At 46.6% G+C, this 26,339-nt stretch overlaps 1 protein-coding gene across 1 annotated transcript in view; it reads left to right on the forward strand.

Moving 5' to 3' along the window:
* The window catches only part of SETD1A (SET domain containing 1A, histone lysine methyltransferase), a 1,410,167-nt gene that overhangs the window by 1,151,703 nt on the left and 232,125 nt on the right, over nucleotides 1–26,339 (forward strand). Inside the window, exon 12 of the mRNA XM_044086230.1 lies at nucleotides 12,360–12,470. Within this exon, the coding sequence (XP_043942165.1) occupies nucleotides 12,360–12,470 (111 nt within the window). The remainder of the gene's footprint in view (nucleotides 1–12,359; nucleotides 12,471–26,339) is intronic.

The following is a 26,339-nucleotide window of genomic DNA, read 5'->3' on the forward strand; positions in this document are numbered from 1 at the left end:
TCAGATACTATCTGGACCGTACTAAACCCTTCAGAAATGCAGACCAGCTTCTTATTCAACTTTGCCCTAGAGGTAGAGGGGAAGCTCTTTTCCAAGCAAACCATTTCCAAATGGGTATTGCACTGTATCCATTTCTGCTACAGACTACATGGGAAACCACCCCTTAAGTCTATTTGTACCCATTCCACTAGGGCAGCTTCCACTTCTACAGCCTTCCTCAGAGGAGTCCCCACCAGGGACATCTTGGAAGCTGCCACCTAGACCTCTGTCCATACCTTTACAAAGCATTACCACCTACCTCTTTTTTCTAAATCTAGGGCATGGTTTGCCTGTGCAGATGTTCTTCGTGTTTCACTGTTGCAGTCATTACATTTGGATTATCTGCCTGCAGGTAGCCCTCAGCCGGCCTGAATATCAAAGTCTTGGATTCCTGCGTCGGATGCTGTCTCTTCTTCCATGACGTCAGGTCGTCAGGGGCATAAAACATTCAGCTGACGCCGTTACATCAGTCTTTCTTGCCATGCAGTTCGCAAGTGCTGGTCGGCCGACTCCTGAAATTTTCATTTTCAGGTTTCAGAACCAAAGTCTTTGAAAAAAGCTTAAGTACCCCGTTGGGGATCCTTTTTCTTGCTCTTAACCGATGTTAGTAAAAGTTAACAATTGTCTTACCTGTGGAAATCAAATACCTCATAAAGATTTTCATTCGTACTGCATTCCTTGCTTGGGCCCAGACCACGACATACCTCGCTGTCGGTTTTGTGCCTTATTCAACCGCCGAACTATTCGTGATCGGTTTATTTTCTCAGCAAATTATTTTGGTAATCGGTTGAACTATCCAGAAATGGCTTCGGTAAGCAATCCGACTACAGATATTCTGAAAAAAAGCCGCAAGGATAAAGACAGAGACAGACAGCATAGGTCCAAAACTGCCGACATTGCTTCCGTTAAGCTAGTCGCCAGTTCGCCGGTACTCAGTGAGGTGCTTCCGCAGCCCCTGATACCCGCTACTTCAGATTCGCAGGCCTCTCCTGAGACCCATTCGGAGTCCGGTATGCCGCGAGATGCTTCTTCGACTATGGAACCTACGGATGTCTCTACCTTGGATGGGTCAGTAGCCGCTGTGCAGGCACTGTCTTCTGAGTGCGTATTCAGGCCTACAGATTTTCATTTTAAACAGACACCATCTTCTTCCTCAAGGCCTAAAACTCGACCCACACCTAGAAAACCGACATAAAAACCGCATAGTCAGGCCCATATGCCTAAAAAATAAATGCTTGAAATGGCTGAAGACCTTATTACTTTAATTAGGGGAAGCCAACCTTCCCCCTCTGAGACCTAGAACTGATTTTCCTTCTGATTCTTCTGATTACCAGGATTTGCCCTTATCTACCTATGAGGATTCTGCTGCAGAGAATTCCATTCCCTCTGCTTCCCCTCCAGAAGATTTTTCTTTTGGTGAAACCTTGCACACTCTTAGGGAGCATTTCCGCTGGGAAACCCAGGATTACTTTGATTCCAAAAAGAGGCTTAGGGAATTCTTACTCCTCCCTCAGCACAGGCCTTTAGCTATTCCTCCTGTTCTGGACATTGTAGATGATGCCTTTGTGGAATCTAGCCTGGCACCAGACACTTTACCTCCAGCTCCCAGAAAACCTGACTGGTATTACAGAGTACCTGGCTCTCACAAGTTCCTCTTCAAGAATCCTACTGCGGATCCAGAGACCATTTCCCAATGACCAAAGGGCATTAATGCTACTGCTCACAAAAACCCTACCCCCTCTGCAGATTACAGGGCCTTGGACATATGGGGTAAGAAGGTATACCCTTCTGCTACTTTGGCCATTAGGGCCTTAAATTGCCAGTTTCATATGTTAAAGTATCAGCAGCATATTTTGGGACTACTTAAACAGAAAATGGTGTTGATTCCTGACTCTGCTGAACTTGAATTACAGGATTTAATGCATTCTGCTGAATAAGTTAGTAAACATACTTTGCAATGTGGTTTTGACTCTTTAGAAGCATCTTGCAGGTCTGCGGTTACTGGGTTTGTACTTAGAAGACATGCTTGGCTTAAGGAGCAAAACTTGTCAGATCATGTTAAAGCTAAATTACCGGATGCTCCCTTAAACCAAGACCTCCTGTTTGGCAACAAAGCAGAAGTCGTCCTTAAAAAGATGGAGGAAAAAGCTAACTCTATGCTAACTGTTAAAGATTTCCTGCAAGTACAGCCTCCCAGATTTAGTAGGCATTGGCCTTCTAAGAATTGGTCCTTTCCAGTCTCTTCCAGGCCTTCTCAGTCCAAGCCCAGGAACAGCAGACCACCTAGGTTACAGTCTCAGGCTATCCACAGGCCTAAGCGGTGGGGGGGCTCCCATTTCCAAAGCTGGAAGTAGTAAGACACCCCCCTATGGAAAAATGTCACAATGACTTAACTTTAACCCTTCCAAGCCCTGCTCAACTGCCTGCTCCCTTAGAAGGAAAGCTCACCCTGCATGCAAAAAAAAAATTGGGAACTCATTACCCAGGACAAATGGGTTTTAAATATAATTTTCTAAGGATACAGATTCCACTTCCACACCTTACCAACCCCAAACGGTTGGCCAGACCTTCCCCCAAATCAGTGGGCAGAGGCTCAACAGCAGGTTCTCTCTCTTCTAAGTATCAGGGCTATTCAGCCTGTCCCAGCGGAAGAAAGGGGACAAAGTTTGTATTCAGGACCTTTCCTGGTACCCAGAAAAGACAGCTCCAGGAATCCTATCATGGACTTCTATTTGAAACACCTTTTTGGTAATCCCAAAATTCAAAATGCTAACACTTCAACAGCTGCTCCTTATGCTGGGCAAAGATGCCTGGTTGGCAACCTTAGACTTAAAGGAAGCTTACCTGCACTTCCCAATAAGGGAATCTTGCAGGAAATACCTACGCGTCAGAGCAGGCTCCATGCACTATCAGATGTTCTTCGTGTTTCATTGTTGCAGTCATTACATTTGGGTAATCTGCTGACAGGTTGCCGTTAGTCGGCCTGAATTCCAAAGTCTTGGGTCTTGCATCGGTTGCTGTCTTCTCTTCCATGACGTCAGGTCGTCAGGGGTATAAAACATGCAGCCGACGCCATTTTCTTCAGTCTTGCCGTGCGGTGCCTGAAGCAGAAGCATTTCGCAAGTGCCAGTCAACCGATTACCGAAATATTGGAGTTTGAGTTTCAGAACCAAAGTCTTCATTAAAGCTAAGTACCCCGTTGGGGAAACTTTTTTCTTGCTTTTTACCAATGTCAGAAAAGGTTAATAATTGTATTACTTATGGGAAGCAAATACCTCATAAGGATTTCCATTTATACTGTATTCCTTGCCTAGGCCCTGATCACAACGTGCCTGGCTGTCGGTTTTGTGCTACATTTAACTAATGCACTATTAAGCGTCGGTATATTTTTGCATCTAAGTATTTTGGAAACAGATTTAACTACCCAGAAATGTCGTCGGATAGCAATCCGACTACCGGAGTACATAAAAAACTCAAAGAAAAGGACAGAGAAAGGCAGTCGAGATTCAAAACCGACGACGAAGCTTCTAAGCTAGTCGCTGGTTCGCCGGTATCCAGTGAGGCGCTTTCGCAGCCCCCGATACCCGCTACCTTCAAGTCGCAGGCCTCTACCGACATCCATGTGGAGTCTGGCATGCCACAAGATACTCAAGGTATTGGACTGACGGATGTATCTCTCTCGGATGGGTCCGGAGCTGCTGAGCAGGCACCGGCGTCTGAAGGTGTATTCAGACCTCAACATTTATATATCAAACCGACGAAAGCTGCAAAAACAAAGGCAAAGACATCTTCTAAAACTCAAAAACCGACGCCTGAGCCACATGCACAGGCCTCTATGCCTAAAATACAGATGATCAAAATGGCTGAAGACCTTATTACCTTGATCAGGGATACCCATCCCCCTCCACATAAGAGGCCTAGGCAAGACACTGACTATGAATCTTCAGATCAGGTTTCTATTTCTTCTGATTCCTCTTCTGATCAGGAATTATCTTTACCTCCCTATGAGGATTCTGATGCTGAGGAGTCTATTCCATTTGCATCTCCTCCTGAGGATTATTCATTTGGGGAAACCTTGCATACTTTGAGAGAGCATTTTCACTGGGAGAGTCAAGACTTCTCAGAATCAAAAAAAGAGGCTCAGGGATTTCTTCCTTCTCCCTCAGCACAAGCCTTTAGCCATTCCCCCTGTTTTAGACATTGTGGATGATGTGTTTTCGGAGTCGAGCTTGACCCCTGACTCCTTACCTCCGGCTCCCAGTAAGCCTGACAGATATTACAATGTCCCTGACTCTCATAAATTTTTATTTAGAAACCCTGCTGCTGATCCTGAAACTATTTCACAGGGTCCAAAGAGAGTTAAGGCCTCAACAGCAAAAAACCCTACCCCCTCCAACAGAAATTCAAGGGCACTGGACAGATGGGGAAAAAAGGTTTATACATCTGCAACCTTGGCAATCAGGGCCTTAAACTATCAATTTCATATGCTTAAGTACCAACAACATGTTATGGGATTGCCGAAACAGAAAATGATGATTTCAGAATGTGCAGAAAATAAGGAATTGCAGGAATTATTGCATGCATCTGAACAAGTTGGAAAGCATACTTTGTGGTTTTGATTCTTTAGAGGCCTCCTGCAGGGCCGCAGTTACTGGATCTGTGATTAGGAGGCATGCCTGGTTAAAGGAACAAAATTTGCCTGATCATGTTAAAGCTAAATTGCTAGATGCACCTTTACAGCATGCTTCTCTGTTTGGTATTAGGGCAGAAGAGGTTTTAAAGAAAATGGAAGACAAGGCTAAGTCTCTGCAAACTGTTAAAGATTTCTTACAAGTGCAGCCACCTAGATTCAGCAGACAGTGGCCTACAAAAAAATTGGTCCTTTCCTGTGTCAGACAGAGCTCAAAGGGGCAAATCCAGATGCCCTAGCTCAAGACTCGTACAGGTCAAAGCAATGGGGCGCATCCACTTCCAAATCTGGAGGAAATAAAACGCAGACCTACAGGAAGCAATCCCAATGATTTCCCTCTGCCTACACCAAGCACTTATCTTTTGGCAGCACCCATAGGGGGAAATTAGCTTTTTGCTCAAAATTGGCAGATAATAACTCAGGACAAGTGGGTACTAAACATCGTATCACAGGGATACAGATTCCATTTCCACACACTGCCGATGACAAATGGTTGGCCAGATCTGCCAAAAAACCAATGGTCAGAAGCACAGAAACAGGTTATGTCCCTCATGGATATGGGGGCCATTCAGACAGTACTAGAACAGGAAAAAGGATAAGGTTTTTACTCAAGACAGTTCTTGGTACCCAGAAAGGACAAGGCCTGACGGCCAATACTGGATTTATCGATTTTGAACACATACCTGGACATTCCAAAATGCTCAATTTGCAACAGCTTCTGCCCATGCTGGGCAAGAATGCTTGGCTGGTGACTTCAGACCTAAAAGAGGCATGCCTGCATGTCCCAGTAAGACAGTCGTGCAGACGATACCTTAGATTCAAGGCTGGCTTAATGCATTACCAGTTCTCTGCACTGCCCTTTGGCTTATCTACTGTGCCCAGGGTCTTTACAAAGTGACTGCAGCCAAAGAAGTATTCCAAGTATATCCTTAATTGGACAGCTGTCTCATTCAAGCAGAGGACAAGGACACTCTTCTACGACACCTGGCATTTGTGAAAAGGCTTCTAACATGCCTAGGGTACACAATAAATGAAAATAAATCACAACTGGTACCCTCTTAAAAGATAACATTCCTGGGTGCAAGCTTGAATACAACTGCCCAAATGGCTTACCTCACGCCAGACAAACAAAGGCAACTGACTACTTACTTCAAACTGATGGCAACAAAAACCCTGTCTTCTGCAAGACAAATTCTGCAGGCTCTGGGCTTCATGGCATCCTGCATCCTACTAATTCCATGTGCAAGACTGCATATGAGGAAACTTCAATGGTACCTAAAAAGTTTATGGAGTCAGCATTCACACAGTCTGGAAACAATGATTCCTCTCATTCCCTGCCTGCAACAGGAGTTTCTATGGTGGGCAAAGGCCTGTCACCAAAACATGGGACAGCCCTTCACTCTACCCTCTGCCAGCCAAACTATAACAACAGACTCATCAGATTATGCCTGGGGGGCCCACATGGCAGGACGATGCATTCAGGGCATATGGGCACCAAATCAAATGCATCTACATATCAACCAGAAAGAGATGCTAGCTGTTCAAAATGCCCTAACAGCCTTCAGGGACTTACTTCATCCAGGACAACTACTGATAAAGACGGACAACACCACAGTCATGTGGTATATAAACAAGCAAGGGGGCACACACTCATACCCCCTTTGCAGATTAGCCATGGCACTGTGGGACACAGCTTTGACCTACCAAGTACATCTTCAAGCTCAATTCCTGCCAGGAAAACAAAACACTCTGGCAGACTAAGCAGAAACCTTATGGATCCTCATGAGTGGAAACTAAACCCGCAAGTCTTCAGCATAACAGAGAAATGGGGGAGCCCAGACGTAGATCTGTTTGCCTCTCCTCAAAATTATCAACTGACAATATTCTGCACAAGGACTTATCACAGACAAGCATGGGACGTGGACGCTCTATCAGTTTACACCTTTCTTCCTCTGCCTCTTCTACCCAAGGTCCTCCTAAAAGTTAGACAAGAGAAGCCAAAGATATTAATTGCCCCGGACTGGCCCCGCCAATACTGGTACCCATTCCTAAGAAACTTGTCTCAGTACCCATCTTGGACCTTGCCTCAAAAAACACAACTACTTTCCCAGCAAAACAATCAGATCCTGCACAATCTACTACAGGCACTGAACCTGGCAGCATGGCTAATCCTGTAGTCATACAAACGACACCTCTCAGTAAAGCTGTGATGGATGTCATTTTGGAAGCCAGAAGGCCTAGTACTAGAAAATCTTATGCTGACAAATGGAAGAGATTCTGTGCTTAGAATCAAGCACAAGGAACTGATACAGCAGAACCACATATTCTTCAGATATTACAGTACTTAACTGAGATGCTTGACAAAGGCCTATCTTTTTCATCAATTAAAATTCATGCCTCTGCCATTTTGGCTCATTACAATACAGAGCCACCAATCTTTTCTCATCCTTTACTAAAGCAGTATCTTAGAGGAGCCAAAAATTTAAGACCTCCTAGAAGATCACCTTTACCTGCATGGGACCTCAATTATGTGTTTGAAGAGCTCACCCTGCCTCCAGCTGCTACCGCTGATATAAAGTTCTTATCATGGAAAGCAGCTCTGCTACTAGCAATTACTTCAGCGAGAAGAGTTTCAGAGCTACAGGCCCTCATGGCTGTAGAGCCTTTTTATCATATTTTACCCAGACAGGGTGTCTCTGAGGACAAATCCTACTTTTATGCCTAAGGTCGTTTCCAGTGTGGCTCTTAACCAAACAGTTCATCTGCCAACTTTTTATCCAAATCCACAGAACAAAGGGGAGAGGATTCTGCATTCCTTGGACGTGCACAGACAGCTAAGATTGTACTTGAGCAGGACTAAAGCTCTAAGAAAAACTGAGCAATTACTAGTGTCATATGCTGCAGGATCAGAAGGAAAGGCTATTTCAAAACAGACAATTTCAAAGTGGATAAGCCATTGCATCCGTTTCTGCTACTTGCACCATGGCAAACCTGTGCCGAAGGACATTAGGTCTCACTCCACCAGGGCTGCAGCTACTTCAGCAGCCTTTCTCAGAGGAGTACCAACCAAGGACATTCTAGAGGCTGCTACTTGGAGTTTCGTTCACACCTTTACAAAGCATTACCATTTGCCTCTCTACTCTAAGTCCAGGGCAGGCTTTGCCACTGCAGTGCTGCAGGGCCTTATAGCCTCACCTAATGCTGTTTAGCTCCAGCCTTCCAACCATAGCTTTGGGATTCTATCCAAATGTAATGACTGCAACAGTGAAACACGAAGAACATAGTACAGTTGTGTACACTTAACATAAATGTAGATGTTAAGAGTGTATTCACTGCTGCATTCCAGGTTACCCTCCCGCCACCCCCCCCCCCCCCGTCATTATACAATTTATCTTTCCTTCTCTATCTTCTGCAACCTATGTGGTGTATTTGCTTGTAGATGAAGGTAAAGTTTATATTGATGCATGTATATATATAAATATTTATAATATTGCTACCTTTTTTGGGGCATCTGACATCGGGGGCAAGAAAGAAAAACTAAAGAAAATGGCGTCGGCTGCATGTTTTATACCCCTGACGTCATGGAAGAGAAGACCGCAACCGACGCAGGACCCAAGACTTTGGAATTCAGGCCGACTGAGGGCAACCTGCCAGCAGATTACCCAAATGTAATGACTGCAACAGTGAATACACTCGAACATCTACATTTATGGTAAGTGTACACAACTGTACTTTCTCTGCACTTCACTTTGGCTTATCTACTGCGCCCAGGGTATTCACTAAGTGTCTAGCTCCAGCCATTGCATTTTGCAGGCATAGAAATATTCAAATTTACCATTACCTGGACAATTATCTGATTCAGGTAGAAAGCCAGGACTTGCTATTAAAACATCTGGCATTTGTAAAGAAACTTCTAACCTCACTGGGGTACACCATAAACGAAAATAAATCTCACCTAGTACCCTGCCAACAGATTGTATTCCTGGGAGCAAGCTTGAATACAACTTCCCAGATGGCTTTCCTCACACTAGAGAAACAAGTTTATTTGACGGCCTATTTCAGACTACTGGCCACAAAGACCCATTTATCTGCAAGGAAAATTCTGCAAACTACATGGCCTCTTGCATTCTACTAATTCCATATGTAAGACTGCATATGAGGAAACTACGATGGTATCTAAAAAGCCTATGGTGCCAGCATTCTCAGGACCTGGAAACAACAATTCCTATCATTCCTTGTATAAAGGCAGAGTTCCTTTGGTGGGTAGAGGCCTGCCACCTCAACAAGGGGCTCCCTTTCAGTCTACACCCTGCCGCCCAAACCATAACAACAGACGCATCAGACTATGCATGGGGGGCTCACTTGGCAGGGCAGTGCATTCAGGGCAAATGGAACCCGAGTCAGATGCACCTGCATATCAACCAAAAAGAAATGTTAGCTGTACAGAATTCCCTGACAGCCTTCAAGGACCACATCCTTCCAGGACAATTATTGGTAAAGACAGACAACACCACAGTTATGTGGTAGATAAACAAGCAGGGGGGAACCCACTCATGCCCTCTCTACAGACTAGCCATGGCTCTGTGGAACACAGCCTTGAGCTACCAAGTGCACCTACAAGCTTAATTCCTGCCAGGCAAGCTAAATTCACTGGCAGATGACCTCAGCAGAAATCTCATGGACCCACACGAATGGAAACTGGAACCAAAAATATTCAACCTCTTGAGGAAGAAATGGGGGGCTCCAGAGATAGACCTGTTTGCCTCCCCCCAGAACTACCATTTGGACAAATTCTGCACAAGGACTCCCCACAGTCAAGCTTGGAAATTGGATGCCCTTTCCTTTACTAGGGAAAGCTTCTCGGTTTATGCCTTTCCCCCTCTGCCTCTCATCTCGAAGGTTCTGCTAAAGATCAAACAGGACAAACCAAGGACACTACTGATTGCACCAGACTGGCCATGCCAGCATTTGGTACCCCCTCTTGCGCAGTATGATACTGCTGGAGCCATGGCACCTACCTCAGACATCTTCACTGCTGTCAAGGCAGGCTGGCCAAATTCTGCAACCTCAGCTTCAAAACCTGAACCTTGCAGCCTGGCTAATCCCTTGAGCTCTCCAATAGCATCCCTCAGTAAGCAGGTACTAGATGTTATTCTGGAAGCAAGGAGGCCTAGCACTAGAAAATCTTATGCTGAAAAGTGGAAAAGATACTGTTCCTGGAGCCAAACTCAGGGGATGGGCACAACAGTGCCCAGCTTACCTCATATTCTTCAGTACTTAACAGAAATGCTCCACAACGGTCTATCCTTGTCAGTTAAAATTCATGCCCCTGCCATTTCAGCACATTATCATACTGAACCACCCCTCTTCTCTCACTTCCTATTAAAGCAGTTCCTCAGAGGGGCCAAAAATTTAAGAACCCCCCCCCCAGACAAGCCCCTACTCCACCCTGGGACCTTAACTTTGTATTGGAAAAGCTCACTCTCCCTCCCTTTGAACCGGCTGCAACAGCAGAGTTGAAATTCCTTTCTTGGAAAACAACCTTCCTTGTAGCCATCACTTCAGCAAGAAGAGTGTCTGAATTACAGGCCCTCATGGCAGTGGAGCCCTTCATTATCTTCCATGCAGACAGGGTTTCCCTCAGGACCAATCCTTCCTTTATGCCCAAGGTGGTGTCTAGTGTGGCCCTAAATCAGTCAATTCATCTGCCTACTTTTTTCCCGAATCCACAAAACAAAGGTGAATGAATACTGTACTCTTTGGACGTGCACCGACAACTTAGATTTTATTTGGACAGGACTAAGCCTCTCAGAATATCTGAACAGCTGCTAGTTGGCTTTACTGCAGGGGCAGAGGGGAAGGCCATTTCACAGCAAACCATTTCTAACTGGATAACCCATTGCATTCATTTCTGCTATAAGCACCATGGAAAAACTACCCCACAAGGGGATAAGATCACATTCCACCAGGGCTGCATCTACCTCTACAGCCTTCCTCAGAGGAGTCCATACCAGGGACATCCTATAAGCTGCTACCTGGAGCTCTGTACATAACTTCACCAAGCATTACCACATGCCTGTTGTTTCTAAATCCAGAGCTGGTTTTGCCACTGCAGTCTTGCAAGGCTTAATAGCTGGTCCTAATGCTCTCTAAATTCTTCCTCCCTTCCTTAGCTTTGATAATCAACCCAAATGTAATGACTCCACCAGTGAAACACGAAGAACATAGTACAGTTGTTTACACTTACCATAAATGTAGATGTTCGAGTGTATTCACTGTCGCAGTCCTGGTTACCCTCCCTCCCACCCCCTGACTTCTCTTGGCTCTACTTTCCTTCTTGTTTGGTGTATTTAAGCTTTCTGGTGTATTTGCTTTTTGTTGGAGGTGTAACCTAACATATAATTGCTTCCCATTATGGGGGCACCTGACATGTGGGACAAGAAAAACTGATGTAATGGCGTCTGCTGCATGTTTTATACCCCTGACGACCTGACATCCTGGAGACAGCATCCGATGCAGGAATCCAAGATTTTGATATTCAGGCCGGCTGAGGGCTACCTGCAGGCAGATAACCCAAATGTAATGACTGCAACAGTGAATACACTATGACATCTACATTTATCGTAAATGTACACAACTGTTCTTTCTGCTGGGCTTGCTGACCCATGCCTAGGGCTCTAACTTATCTCCCCCCCCCCCCCCCCCAGCTTTGGGAATCCTTTCACAGGTTGACTGCAACAGTGAAACACAAAGTACATAGTACATTTTTGTACACTTACATAAATGTAGATGTTAGAGTGTATTCACTATTGCAGTCCTGGTTGCCCTCCCTCCATCCCCCTTATATTCTATTCCTTTAGGGGAACATAAGCTTCCCATGGTGGCTTTTAGCCACCAGGACCACTTTACCTTATTTCTTTGTGCTTCTGACAGGTTAGGGCAAGAAAAACTGATGTAATGACGTCAGCTGCCTTGCTTTATTGCACTGACGACCTGACGTCAGACTACAGGCAACTGCAGCCGACGCAGAAAAACATTGACTCTGGTATTCAGGCCGGCCGAGGGCTACCACAGCAGGGATAACCCACAGGTGATGACTGCAACAGTGAAACTGTATGAGAATGTCCAAAAGCTTTGGAAGTTTAGGTTGGATTCCCACCGTGCAGTGCATTCCCAAAAGTGTATTCATCTACATTTATGGTAAGTGTACACAGCTGTACTTTGTCTTTTATTCCTTATGGCAATAAGTCCCCTTGGAGCTTCCTCATGGTGAGGAACTGAGAAACAGTGGGACTGCTTTGTGTAGCTGTATATATGCATTACTGTGGGTAACTTCCATTGTTGAAATCATCTTGTATATGCATGGCAGTACTAGAAGTGTTGACTGATGAAATGTATCCTTATTTTTTGTAGTAGTAATTAAATTGTTGCTTCCTGTCTGCTTTTCTGTTTGCAGTAGGTACCTTCGGTTTTGCTATGTAAACTGTGTGGCTTTTCCACATTGTGAATGGACTGAAGGATTGTCACTTTCTCCATAATGACAGTTGGAAATGAGGCAGAAAGTATTTTCTTTCATAATTTACTTTCTTGTCCAGTGTTTTCATCTGAACTTGTTCATTCCATAATGCAGGGTACAAACCGTGTCCTTTCGGAGCGAAGATCAGAGCAGCGGCGATTGCTGAGTGCCATGGGCACATCCTCTGTTGCTGATAGCGACCTCCTGAAACTCAATCAGCTTAAGGTACTATCTGAGTTATGTTTTAACCACCATGTTGTAAAGAGCTGCTTTTATGCAAAATTTATTTTAGGTAGGGAATTAACTTTTATTTCTTTGTAGCTATCTTTCATTGTAATTTCTTTTGATGTTTTGGCAGTTAATTATTACACTGAACCTTTCACTCCCCCAACTTTGTAGACACTGTGATGCTGTAAAGTAGTCTAATTGAAGTGTGTTGTTGGTGGGGAGAAACAGACAGATGTTTTCATATTTTCCTTTCACATATTTTGATTACCTTGTCAAGATGCGCTGTAAATCATAGAGACTGCAGCATTGTTTCTTAACTTACTGAAGTTAGGAACCTCAACAGAGCTGTGGATTGCACCTAACCTTGTACTTCCATTTTGTAATGTTTATGATGCAGAATTCTTTAATTAAGCATGGCTGCCTCCAGTATTCTTAGAAATGAGGCCTGTCCCACATAACACAGGGAGTGTGAAGTATTAAAAGGTAAAAAGAGTTTGTGTTAGTGGAACCGTGATATAAATTCTTAATATTGAGGATAATGCATATGTTCATTGTAAGGACTGCTGCTGCAATGAGTCATAACTTTTGGGAATGCACTGCACGGTGGGAATCCAACCTAAACTTCCAAAGCTTTTGGACATTCTCATACAGATATGAGTAGGGCATACTGTGTGAAAAGGAAGAGGTGCCCACTCCATCTTTCTTTAACTCTTGTTCCACAGCACAGTGTATATATCAGTATCAATCCTGGTTTCTCCAAAGCTGAATGATATGTGCCATTTCAGGATATTTCCCTGTTCTTGATTTTATGTTGGATTCTAATGTGCCAAGCTGTGGTGCCTAGAAAGCCTGATATTTTCTATCATGTTGAGAAAACATTTAAATCCTTGTGTGATAATCTAGTAGGTAGACCAGCTGTCCTTTCTTCAAATGCAGTGAGCAGAAGGTTGAAACTAGTGCTGCCAACATTACCTTACAAATGCCAGATTCAGAAAGAAAGTGTACACTTCAGATGATGTCCTTCTAGTCATCTGTTGCAGTATTCTTTAGGGAGATGCCTGCCCAGGCGACCCAACATCTGCCAGTATACCAAGGTCTTTTACTACCGTGTGGAGTGCGGTATGTCTGACGTAGGCTGCTATCAGACGTAGGCCATAAAAGCAATGTACGCGCACACCATCCTCAGAACTTCTTTGCCGCCAGTCGAACCACCAGTCCTGGATATCACTTTGCTGCCAGAATTGCCTTTCTTCATTAAAGATAAGCGCCCCTTGAGGGAACCTTTTTTATGTCTTTTGCTACTGTTTTTTTCTTGGTTGAGAGTTAGTGTCATCAAAGAAGGGAAAGTGTGATTGTGGAAGGCAGATTCCACACAAGAATAGCCACTCCCAGAGCCTTTTTTGTCTCGGGCTCCACCACGATAAAAACTGTTCGATTTGTCAGTTCTTGCCGAAGACCCTTTGTTAGCCGACTTTCGTCCCTCTTGATTTACTTGGAGAACCAGCACTAGAAATTTTTAGCTAAAAATGTGATGGAGGGTCCCTCAGGTCCGACAACCGAGCCTACCAAGCGGAAGGCCAAAAGACCTAGGCCAGAAGCTGAAGCTGCGCCTCTCCCCACAGATGTCTCTGTTGAGGCATATGATAGCCTTGGAGGTACACTGTATTTCGGATCCAGATCGTCAGACCAAACCAGTTTTGTAGGCCACCTTAGAAGTAACAAAGGCTTGTCATGTCTGAAAGCCCAAATTGGAATCACACAGATTGTAGTGAGGGAAGATGTCGACTCGGATTTGTTAGAGTGTAGGACTACATCCGGTCCTCACACTTTACATTAGATGGACACTTCTGCGAAGAAAAAGCAGAAAGTCAGACACTCCTCACCTCCTCCAGACCCTCAGAAAGAGTGGCAAAATTTTGCCCAGGGCTTTTTCAAGGCCTTCATGGCCTTGAGATCTACCTCCCGCTCCCCTCCCCCTCCTCTTTCATGGCCTACCTGCCACCAAAAAAGGGTAAGACCAGAAGCTACCTCGGAGAAAGATTCTTCCTCTAATGTGGACAGTGATTCTTTAGCTTACGCCTCTCAAATTCCTTCCCCATTCAACTATGCTTCTGCAGATGAAGACTCTAATGGGACAGACTCCCCCTTGGAGGAGATCATTCAGAGAAACCCTTTCAAAAATGAGAGGCCACTTTAATTGGGACAGCTATGGAGTATTGGAGGTACAAAAGAGATACTACATCCTCCTCCAGGTTGAGACCCCTAGTCCTTCAGCTCTCTCTCCTGTTATCCCTGCCTTTCTGGATGCCTTGCCTCCACATCCCTGTGTCCTGACTTACAGCCTCTGGCCCCTAAAAAGGCAGATTGATATTATAAAGTGCCTCAGGACTGTCATTTCCTTTTTAAAGCCCCTGGTGGCGGACCCCTCTGTCATCTCTGTAGCCTCTAATAGGGCCTAGAGATCCCTTACTTCCACTTCTCTTCTACTCTCTGACAAGGACAGTAGGCAACTCGAGAGGTTTTGGAAGAAAATCTACACCTCAGCAACCTTAGCCTTCAGGGCTTTGAATTACCAAACCCACATGATTTAAGTAAGGCACTAGTGGCTCAATTGTCCAAAATAGTGTCTGACATGCCAGACTCTGAGAATAAAGCCTTGGTATCTTCCCTTATTGCTGCATCCCAGGTGGCCTGACACTATCAAATGCAGCTATGATGCAGTTGAGGCGGTCTCCAGAGCTGCAGCTTCATCCTCAGCATTAAGAAGGTTTGCCTGGTTGAGGTTGCAACCACTTCTTGAGGACATCAAGGCGAAGCTCATGGATGCTGCCCTTGATAACTTTGCCTTGTTTGGTAAACCATCTGCTGAACTTTTCAAGTCCCTGCAAGAAAAGAGGCAAGGAGTTAAAAGACCTCAAACATATTCTGGTCTCTCCAGTTCCTAAATTTCACAGGAACTATCATGCAAACCAGGTCTTCGTCTGCAGGCAGTCCTGGACCCACCGACAGAAACCCACCAAGGGCACCAAGAAACCGCATTCTCAGCTGCTTCTCATGTGGCTAAGCAGCCCTTTCCTGATAGAACAGGGTCTTCCTTCTGACTCCTCAGGACTACCCTGCAATACCCCCCTCTCCCTACACTAACCCCTGTCCCTTCCTGCTGGGGAATCCATAACTCAAGATGCCTGGGTCCTCAGCATCATCAAACATGGATACTTTATGATTTGGCACACTGTACCTCCCTTTAGGGGTATCCCTCAATCTCCAGCAGATCAGATACCTTTTTTCCCACAGGTATTGGAAAACCTGTTAGAACGGGGTACATTACAGTCAGTGCCCACCCCCAGAAAGGAACAGGCTTCTATTCCCACATGTTTCTAGTTCATAGAAAGGAAAGGCCATGGAGACCCATCCTAGACCTTTCTTTTTTCACCACCTTTCTGAAGGTACCTCCCTTCAAAATGCTAACTCTTCAGACCCTGTTTCCTGTGATCCTCTCACATGCCTTCCTGGTGTCCATAGACATCAAAGATGCCTACTTGCATATTCCCATTCATCCCAAATTCGGGAAATTTCTATTTTTCTCTGTGGGATCCTGGCACTTTCAAGTCTTGGTCTTGCCTTTTGGTCTTTCTACAGCCCCAAGAGTTTTCGCAAAGTGTTTAGCTTCAGTGGTCACTTTCTGCAGACCCCAAGGCACTTAGTTCTTTCTTTAACTGTGCAACCTCCTGTTCCAGACCAACACCCCAGAGTAACTGGTGAGCAACCTCCACCCAACCATTGCCATCCTACAAAGCCTCGGATTCACAATCAACTTCCACAAATCTACCCTCTTCCCATGTCAAGTTCATATATTTCTGGGCTGCAGATTCCAAACAGACAAAATAATAGTGTCTCTCCCAAACCAAAAGGCTCAGGAAGTCTGTCATACCTTCTCAGAGATCCTTCCCCTAAACCAGTTGTCAGCAAGACAGTTTTTCAGAATCCTAGAACTGATGGCTTCTGCCATCCTTATGCTACCCCTGGCATGGCTGCACATGAAATTTCAATGGTTCCTGAAATCTGTATGGACACACCATGCCCACCCTCTGGAATTCCCTATCCCACTACTACTTTGCCTTAAGAAGGAGCTCCTGTGGTTGGTACAGCAAATGTCCATAAACCCAAGACTTCCCATTCACCCATTGCCCCCATCTCGGGTCCTGTACACAGATGCTTCGGATAGAGGTTGGGGGAACAGCTCTGAGCACACATACTGTTAAAGGACAATGGACCCCCCCTCACAGGGAAAGGACCACATAAATGTAAAAAAAAGATGAAGGCTTTGATTTTAGCTATTCAGTCTTTCCAGCCCCTCCTCACGCCAGGATGGCTGCAGATCTACACAGACAATATGACTGATGTTCTTCGTGTTTCACTGTTAGTCATCACCTTTGGGTTATCCCTGCCAGGGTAACTCTCGGCCAGCCCGGATACCAGAGGCTTATTATTTCTGCATTTGTTGCTGTCGCTTCAGGACTGACATCAGGTCGTCAGTAGTATAAAGTAAGGCAGCCGATGCCATTAAATCAGTCTTTCTTGCCGAGGAGCCTGAAGCAGAAGCAGTCCGCACGAGTGCCTGTCGGCCGCTACCTCAGTTTCGTCTTCCGAATTGAAGCTGAAGTCTTCTAAAAGCTAAATACGCTGTTGAGGATCCTTTTTTCTTGCTCTAACCAATGTCAGAAAAAGTTAACAATTGATCTGAAGTAGTTAACTTCATTTGTGCAGCAACCTATGGGTATCGGATCCGACCTCGGATCCGAGCCGGCAGTTTTCAACAGCTTTAGATCCGAGCTCCAAGCTCCTCCCCCTACCCATAATCCCCTGCCAACCCTGACTGACCTCAGATCTAGTTTGCCGCGGTTTACTTCAGCAGCTTGATCCAGAGTTCCAGGCGTTTTCGTTCTCTTGTGAGAAAAATTAAATTTTTCTACCATTTTTCTTTAACCTTTGGTGAGAGTGTGTGTTTAGGTCCATTTTTTTCTACCAAAAGCTCTCTTGGTTTAAATTATTTTGTTTCTGTTTAACCTTCCCCTTCCTTCGTGGTTCCGTCAGGGTTGTGTGTGTGTGTGTTTGGGGCCTAGTGTGTGTGGCTTACCTTCTATAGTATGTCCGAGGCCCCAAAGGTGATGTTTTCTAAGTGCACCGAGTGTGGCCATAAGCTGTCCCCAGCGGATGGCCACACTTGGTGTGTGTTTTGCCTTTGGGTTGAGCACCTGTCCTCTGGTTGTACCATTTGTGCAGCGTTCAACCCCAGGGCACTCAAGCACTGGAGGTCTAAGCTGATTCTGGCGGGTCTTCTGCCCCTGGACTCGGCTTCTACCTCCGGTCCTCCCGTGGCTCCCGCTGTGGCGGCTGCCACTCCTGCTTCCCTCCCCCCGGCCGGGACTCAACCTCCCGCCTTAGGCCCGGAGGAGAGGGAGGCCAGGAAAGAAAGGAGGAGGAGGGAGAAGCACCACAAGCGGCGGGCTGAGGCATCCGCTTCGGCCCCCCCGGCTAAGCTGTCTTCTCCCTCCAGGTCTTCAGAGTCTCCTCCTTCTCGGATCCAGTCCCCATGCTTTTCACCGGGTCCTGAGGAGGAGACCCGATCTCCTTCGAGGTCATCGAGGCGACACTCCCGCCCCGCCTCGGTGGCCTTGTCGAGATCTACCAGAAGTCTCATGGATGCAGATTTGGACTGGACGATGAGAAGATTCCTCCAGGCCAAACTGCAGATGGGAGTGCTCCTGCCTCCCCCCCTCTCCGGGGGGGTGCTCGACCCCCTTCTTTTCCCCGATAGCTCCATCTCCGTCCCGCTTCCCGGGTTCGAAGTCTTCGGAGCCGGGCAGCCTTGGAGCCGGGGGTGTGTTGGCGCCAATAGTCTCGGGTACTTCGGCGCCGACACTTCCCTCGAGTCTTTCGGGTCCATTTTCTTTGGATCTGAGCTCTCGGAGCCGAGGGCTGAGCTTCGGATCCGGCGGTATCGGTATGCCTTCGGCTCTGTCCAGGTCGGAGCATGCTGGTCCGTCAGATCCGATCGCTTCAGCGCCGGCCCCGATCCGTCTGTCGGATCCGAGGGAGAGTCTGCTTTCGGATCCCAGAGAGAGCAGCTCTCCCTCTGCATTCGATGTGGTGGAGAGGGTCCTGTCGAGAGATTCCAGGCCCCCGGCCCTTGCCACGGCTCCACCCTGCACTCCTTCTCAGTTGGGCCCGACTTCCATCACCTGGCCCCAGGGACAGCCTGCTTTGACGTCCCAGGTAGTTCCATTGGAACAAGACATTGCTGGTGAGACCTACTCTGACAGCCCCCCCGAGGAGGTTCCTCACAAGCAAAGGTGCAAGAGGAGGCACCTGAACTCCCCCGAGTCCTTGACTGAGGACATGGATTTGGAGGAAGGGGAAGGCTCCCCAAGATCACCCCCCCCGAAGATGTCTCATTTGGTGACATCATGGAGATGCTCAGAATAGGGGGGGGGGGGTGGTCTGCTCCAAAGCCTACCTTGGACGAATCCGTGTTCCTGGAGGCGTTTGAAGCAGGCCCGTCCTACCTCTTGGGTGTCCCCTCCGGCCGACCCCCTGTTAGACTTGATTACTACCAGGGCGTGGAAGGAGCCGGACACTGTGGAGCCAGTCCCCAAGCACCCGGACAAGATTCTTAGTCCACCCTCTGACTAGTCCCACTGGAGTAAGGGTCCCCCTGTAGATGCCATGTTGGTGGCGGCGGCCACCAAGAGGGAACTTGCTCAAGAGAGTCCCTCGGTTCATCCCCCGAGCAAGGAGTCTCAGTCGATGGACCGCCTAGGGAAGCGGGTGTTTAGTTCGGCTACCTTCTCTGTGAGGTCGCTGAACTACATGGCACATGTGCTCCGACTGCTGCGGGACCTTATCAAAGAGTACGCTGTGTCGCCCCCCCAAGTCCATGTTGGCAGAGGACAAACAGTTGCACTCCACCCGGATGGCCACTCTACGATCCATATCTAACACCTCTATGCGGCTTCTGTCTCATGCCACGGAAGGAGCCGCTAGAGCCGGCGGAGCGGGCCTCATTATGAGACGTCAGGCCTGGCTCCGGCACTGTGATTTCACAGAATCCTTTAAGGCATCTTTCGCTAATGCCCCTTTTGATGGTTCTGCCCTCTTCGGCAAAACCGTGCGAGATACCTTGGTCCTGAGCGAAAAGGACGGGAAGACGTCTGCTGTCGGAGTCCGCTTCTCTGCTCCCCAGAGGTCCTTCTCTAAGAACCAAAAGGGACAGAAGAAGACGTGGATGTCCTTCATGGATGCATCTGCAGTCATAACAAATGGGTTGTCCTGTCGTCAGGCAGCCCTTCGGTCGGCCGGATTCCAAAGTCCGGGTCCGGCTTCTGCTGATGTCGCACTTCACCCGACGTCATCTCTGCTGGTCTTCGGGTATAAAGGCATCAGCCGACGCCATTTTCCCCAGTCTTTCTTGCCGCGTGGCGCCCGAAGCAGAAGCTGTTCGCAAGTGCCGGTCGGTCAGATCCAGAGATTACTACTACCGAATACTACTTCGAAGACTTCTAAAAGCTAAGTACCCGTTGGGGACTCCTTCTTGCCTCAGCCGATGTCAGAAAAAGTCAATAACTGTTTAACTTGTGGGAAACAAATACCTCATAAAGATTTCCACTCTTACTGTTTGCCTTGCTTAGGCCCAGACCACGACGTAGCAGCCTGTTCGGCCTGTGCTTCCTTCAACCGACGAACGCTTAGGCATCGGTCGGAGTTTGCTGAACAGTTTTTCGGCTCAGATTTTGCGTACATTATGCCGTCGGATCCTCCGACTACCCAAATTGTTAAAAAACGCAAAGAAAAGGACCGACACTCGCGGTCCGCGGTTTCAGCCGAAACCACGGTTAAGCAAGCCGCGAGTGTCTCGGTTTCGGCCGAAACCGAGAAAACTGGTCAATCTTCAGCCGAATCCATGACTACTACTGAGGCTCCTGCTACCTTACCTGAATCAGCCTCAGAAATTTTGCCTATAACTGTGGCTCCTACTGATCTATCAGACACCATCCCTTTGGATATCTCTACCCCAGCACGTGGTGCTGCTAGGCCTCCTGCAGCCATGTCTATTAAGGCCTTTGCCAGGGCTAAAGCAGCCAAATCAGCTAAATCAGGGCCTGTTAAACCACCCTCACTCAGGCCCTCTTCTAGTTCACAAATGCTTACTCTGGCAGAAGATTTAATATCCTTAATTAGGGGATCCCAGTCTCACCCAGACAGGGCCTCTCAGCCCCCAGAAAAGAGACCTAGAGCAGAGCCCCGAGCCTGTGTCCTCTGATGATTCTGCGGATGACTCAGACATTACAGACCAGCCAGAGGCTCCTTTTTCCAATTATGAAGATTCAGATGCTGAAGAATCCATCCCAGCTGCCTCTCCACCAGAGGAATTCTCCTTTGGGGAAACCTTACATGCCATGAGAGAACAATTCCAATGGCAGGGACAAGATTTCTCAGATTCAAGAAAAAGGCTTAGGACTTTTCTGCACTTACCACAACATAGGCCCTTAGCTATACCTCCTGTCCTATCTGTTGTGGACGATGCATTTAATGATGTCTGCACTGCACCTGATTCTTTACCTCCAGCCCCTGCCAAACCAGATAGATTTTACAGGGTGCCAGACACTCATCACCACCTATACAAGGCCCCTCTTGCAGACCCGAAACTATATCCCAGGGGCCTAAGGCAGTTGCCTCGACCACAGCAAAAACCCTATTCCCTCTGAAAGGGAATCCAGGTCCTTAGAGAGATGGGGAAAAAGTCTACACCTCTGCTACTCTCTCAGCTAGAGCTTTAAACTGTCAGTTTCACATGATCCAATACCAAGAGTTTATGCTTGATCAGTTAATTAAAAGCTGTCCTCTGATGAATCTTTAGATAAGAAATATGTATTAGAAATGGTGAATAACATCCAACAGGTTAGTAACCATTCTTTAAAATGTGGCTATGATGCACTGGAGGCTTCATTTAGATCAGCCATGACTGGCACAGTGATAAGAAGGCATGCATGGTTGAAAGAACAGGTCTTACCGGATCATGTTAAAGCTAAGCTATTGGATGCTCCTATGGATAAGGCCAGTCTATTTGGGGAACCTGCCCTGCAGGTAATGAAGAAAATGGAAGAGAAGGCAAAATCTGTACAAACAGTTAAAGATTTCCTACAGGTTCAGCCCCCAAGGTTTAGCAGGAACTGGCCTGCCAAAATTGGTCCTTTCCTGACTCCACAAGATCACAAAGGGGCAGGAACAGGCGCTCTAGGGGCAGAAATCAATCCAGAGGAGGTGCCTACAGAGGACGACAGTGGCAAGGCAATAACCGAGGCACAGACACAACCACTGCCACTGCAACAGGACAATCACAGTGACTTGGCTCTGACTCCGCCTACCAGGAAGCAAATAGCAGCACCATTAGGCGGAAAGTTAGCCTTATTCTCGAAAAATTGGCACTATATTACAAAAGACAAGTGGATTTTGCAAACCATAGACCAAGGCTACCGGTTCCACTTCCACACTTTACCAGTAAAAGAGGAATGCCAAACCTGCCCCAAATCAAAAATAGAAGCCCTGCACCAGATAGCGGAATTAATAAAGATGAGAGCTGTGGAAAGGGTGCCAATAACAGAACAGGGCAAAGGATTCTACTCCAGACTCTTCCTAGTACCAAGAAAAGAAAAACTGGAGACCTATTCTCGACCTGTCCATCTTAAACACATACATCATTGTCCCAAAATTCAAAATGCTGACCCTACAGCAACTTCTTCCCATGCTGGGCAAGGAGTGTTGGCTGGTAACTCTAGATCTCAAGGAGGCATACCTGCACGTCCCCATTCGACCAAATTGCAGAAGATACCTCAGATTTCTTGCAGGATCAGAGCATTATCAATTCTCAGCATTGCCCTTTGGCTTATCTACTGCCCAGAGTATTCACAAAATGCCTGGCATCAGTAATCGCTCACTGCAGAGTACAGGGAATCCAAATTTATCCATACCTGGACGACTGCCTGTTACAAGCGGACAACAAAAGCAAGCTGACAACAGATTTACAAAGGGTCATTTACTTGCTACAAGCCCTGGGATACACAGTCAATTTACAAAAGTCAAGGCTGATACCATCCCAGACAAGAACTTTCTTGGTGAGTTGGACACAGTAAAACAGATGGCATTCCTAACTGCAGAAAAACAAAAAGAACTCCCTCTTTACTTCTTGGCATTAACAAAGCAGAACAGACTAACAGCAAGAAAAGTTCTGCAGGCCTTGGGCTTCATGGCATCATGCATAATCTTGGTCCCACATGCCAGACTGCATATGAGAAAATTACAGTGGTACCTAAAGAATTTATGGTCTCAACACAGGCACAGCTTAGAAACAGAAATACCACTAATCCCATGCTTAAAACAGGAGTTCCTATGGTGGGCTCGGGCATGCCAGTCAAACCCAGGCTTACCCTTCCACAACTTTCCAGCAAACCAAACCATCACAACGGATGCCTCAGACCTAGGATGGGGGGCACACATGCTGGACAAATGCGTACAAGGACTGTGGACTCAGGACCAACTGCACCTGCACATAAACCAAAAAGAAATGCTGGCAGTAAAACTGGCAATCCTAAAATTCAGACCATTCCTCAAAGAAGGCCATTTGATGATATGGACAGACAACACCACAGTCATGTGGTACATCAACAAACAGGGAGGCACTCATTCTTACCCCCTATGCAGAATGACTTTGGACCTTTGGAATCTGGCTCTCAGCTACAACATCCAGTTACAGGCAATATTTGTACCGCGAAAAGAGAACACCCTAGCAGACATTTTAAGCAGAACCACCTCGGATGCTCACGAATGGATGCTACACCCGGACATCTTCAAGGCCATCACAAAGAAATGGGGAATGCCACAAATAGATCTATTCGCTTCCCCACAAAATCACCAGCTCAAAAAATTCTGCACAAGGACATTCCACCCACTTGCATGGAAGGTGGACTCTCTATCCTTCAGCTGGAAAGGCCTGACAGCATATGCATTTCCACCTCTTCCCTTGATGCACAAGGTACTACTGAAAATCAAAGAGGAACGTCCAAGGATAATTCTGATAGCCCCAAACTGGCCAAGACAACACTGGTACCCATTGCTGAGGAGCATGTCTCGGGAGAAAATGTGGTCAATACCCCTGATGCCTCTGATGTTAACTCAGAACAACTACAACATCATACATCCAAACCTAAAAACCTTGTAACTGACTGCCTGGAACATCACATAGCAGTGACTAACCCAGACCTTTCACAAAGGGTTAAAGACATTATCCTTGAAGCCCGCAGACCTTCAACAAGAATGCAGGAAAATGGAAAAGGTTCGTCATTTGGAGTACTGAAAGAGGAAAAGATGTGTCGAACATAGATATTGCTAACATTCTGGAGTACTTGGCAGAGCTTCTACATACAGGCCTGTCCTATTCCTCCATCAAGATACATGCATCAGCTATTTCAGCAGAATACAGCTTTGATCCTCCTGTCTTTTCACACCCTCTACTCAGGCAGTTCCTCAGAGGGATCAAGAATGTAAAACCTCCTAGGAAACCACCATTACCAGCATGGGACTTGAATTTTGTACTAGAAAAGTTGACACTCCCCCCGTTTGAACCAGCAGCAACAGCAGATCTACAACACCTGTCATGGAAAACTGCTTTCCTACTGGCTATTACTTCAGCAAGGAGGGTTTCGGAACTACAGGCCTTAATGGCAGTGCAACCCTTCCTAATCTTCCATCAAGATAGGGTGTCCATGAGAACTAATCCTACATTTATGCCTAAGGTGGTATCCAGAGAGTCTTTAAACCAGGCAATCCACCTACCTACCTTCTTTCCCAATCCACAAAACAGAGGTGAAAGAATAATGCATACCTTGGATGTACATAGACAGTTACGCTACTACCTGGACAGAACCAAAGGTAAAAGAAGAACTGACCAGCTCTTTGTAGCCTATGCAACAGGAAGGGAAGGAAAAGCAATTTCCAAACAGACAATCTCCAAATGGATAGGAAATTGCATAAGATTCTGTTACTCCTACCATGGAAAACCAATTCCACAGAACATAAGACCTCATTCTACAAGGGCTACAGCCACTACCACAGCTTTCTTAAGAGGAGTGGCAACCAAGGACATTATTGAGGCGGCTACTTGGACCTCCGTGCATACATTTGCCAAGCATTATAATTTACCTCTATATTCTAGATCCCAAGCAGGGTTTGCCACTGCTGTTCTGCAAGGGATCCTGACTACACCATAATTATTATTCCTCCTCCCCTAGTTTAGCTATGGTATTCTACCCATTTGTTATGACTGCAGATGCATCCATGAAGGACATAGTACAGTTTTGTACCTACCATAAATGTAGATGTCCGAACTGGATAGCATCTGCAGTCAGGATTACCCTCCCTCCTTCCCCTCTGCGGTACTCCTAGGGTATTTACCCTCCTAATAGCTAGCTGGGGGGGGAGTCTCTTATGGTGTATTTGTTTGTATATATGTACATACATGTTTAATTTTTGTGTTTGCCTTCTACTATTTTGGAAACATTGGCATTTATCCAAAATTTAGCTTTCCAAGAGGGCAATAGGCATCTGGGGCAAGAAACACTGAGGAAAATGGCGTCGGCTGATGCCTTTATACCTGAAGACCAGCACAGATGACGTCGGGTGAAGTGCGACATCAGCCGAAGCCGGACCCGGACTTTGGAATCCGGCCGACCGAAGGGCTGCCTGACGACAGGACAACCCATTTGTTATGACTGCAGATGCTATCCAGTTCGGACATCTACATTTATGGTAGGTACAAAACTGTACTTTCCGGAAGTCGCAACAGTCCCGTCCCGCTCCGGACTCCCAGCCTTTCCGTGGCAGAGGAGGGCAGGGTGGACGCCGCCCTAGAGGCAGAGGGGGCCCGCCTAATTCAGGCAGACAGTCAGGAAAAGCTGCTCAATCATCTGGCCTTTGTAAAGTCCCTACTGACCTCCCTAGGGTACACTATCAATGAAAAGAAATCCAAACTAGTACCACCCAAAGGATTATATTCCTGGGAGCAAGCCTGGACACAGCATCCCAGATGGCATTCCTTACAGCAGGAAAGCAAACTTACCTGGCAGCCTACTTCTCTCAATTAGCCACCAGACCCTAGTTATCTGCAAGGAAAATCCTGCAAGCTCTGGGGTTCATGGCATCTTGCATTCTACTCATTCCATATGGCAGACTGCATATGAGGAAACTTCAGTGGTACCTAAAAGCCTTTGGTGTCAACACTCTCAAGACCAGAGGCCTGCCAACAAAGCAGGGGACTACCATTCACACTACCCCCTGCCGCCCAAACCTTAGCAACAGATGCATCAGACTATGCATGGGGGCCCACCTTGCAGGGAAGTGCATTCAGGGCAAATGGAACCCAAGTCAAATGCACCTGCATATCAATCAAAAAGAAATGTTAGCTGTACAGAATGCTCTGACAGCCTTCAAGGACTACATTCTTCCGGGACAATTAATGATAAAGACGGGCAACACCACTGTTATGTGGTACATAAACAAGCAGGGGGGGTACACATTCTTGCCCCCTCTGCAGACTAGCCATGGCATTGTGGAACACAGCCCTGAGCTGTCAGGTACATTTACAAGCACAATTCCTGCCAGGAAAACTAAATACATTGGCAGACGAACTAAGCAGAAACCTCATGGACCCACACAAGTGGAAACGAGCCAAGGATTTTCAACATGTCAAGCAAATGGAGGAGCCAGATATAAACCTGTTTGCCCCCCCCCCCCCAAAACTATCAGTTGGACAAA

The sequence above is a fragment of the Protopterus annectens genome, chromosome 10.part0 (assembly GCF_019279795.1).
Source record: "Protopterus annectens isolate FY-2018-M chromosome 10.part0, PAN1.0, whole genome shotgun sequence".
Taxonomy (NCBI): Eukaryota; Metazoa; Chordata; order Ceratodontiformes; family Protopteridae; genus Protopterus; species Protopterus annectens.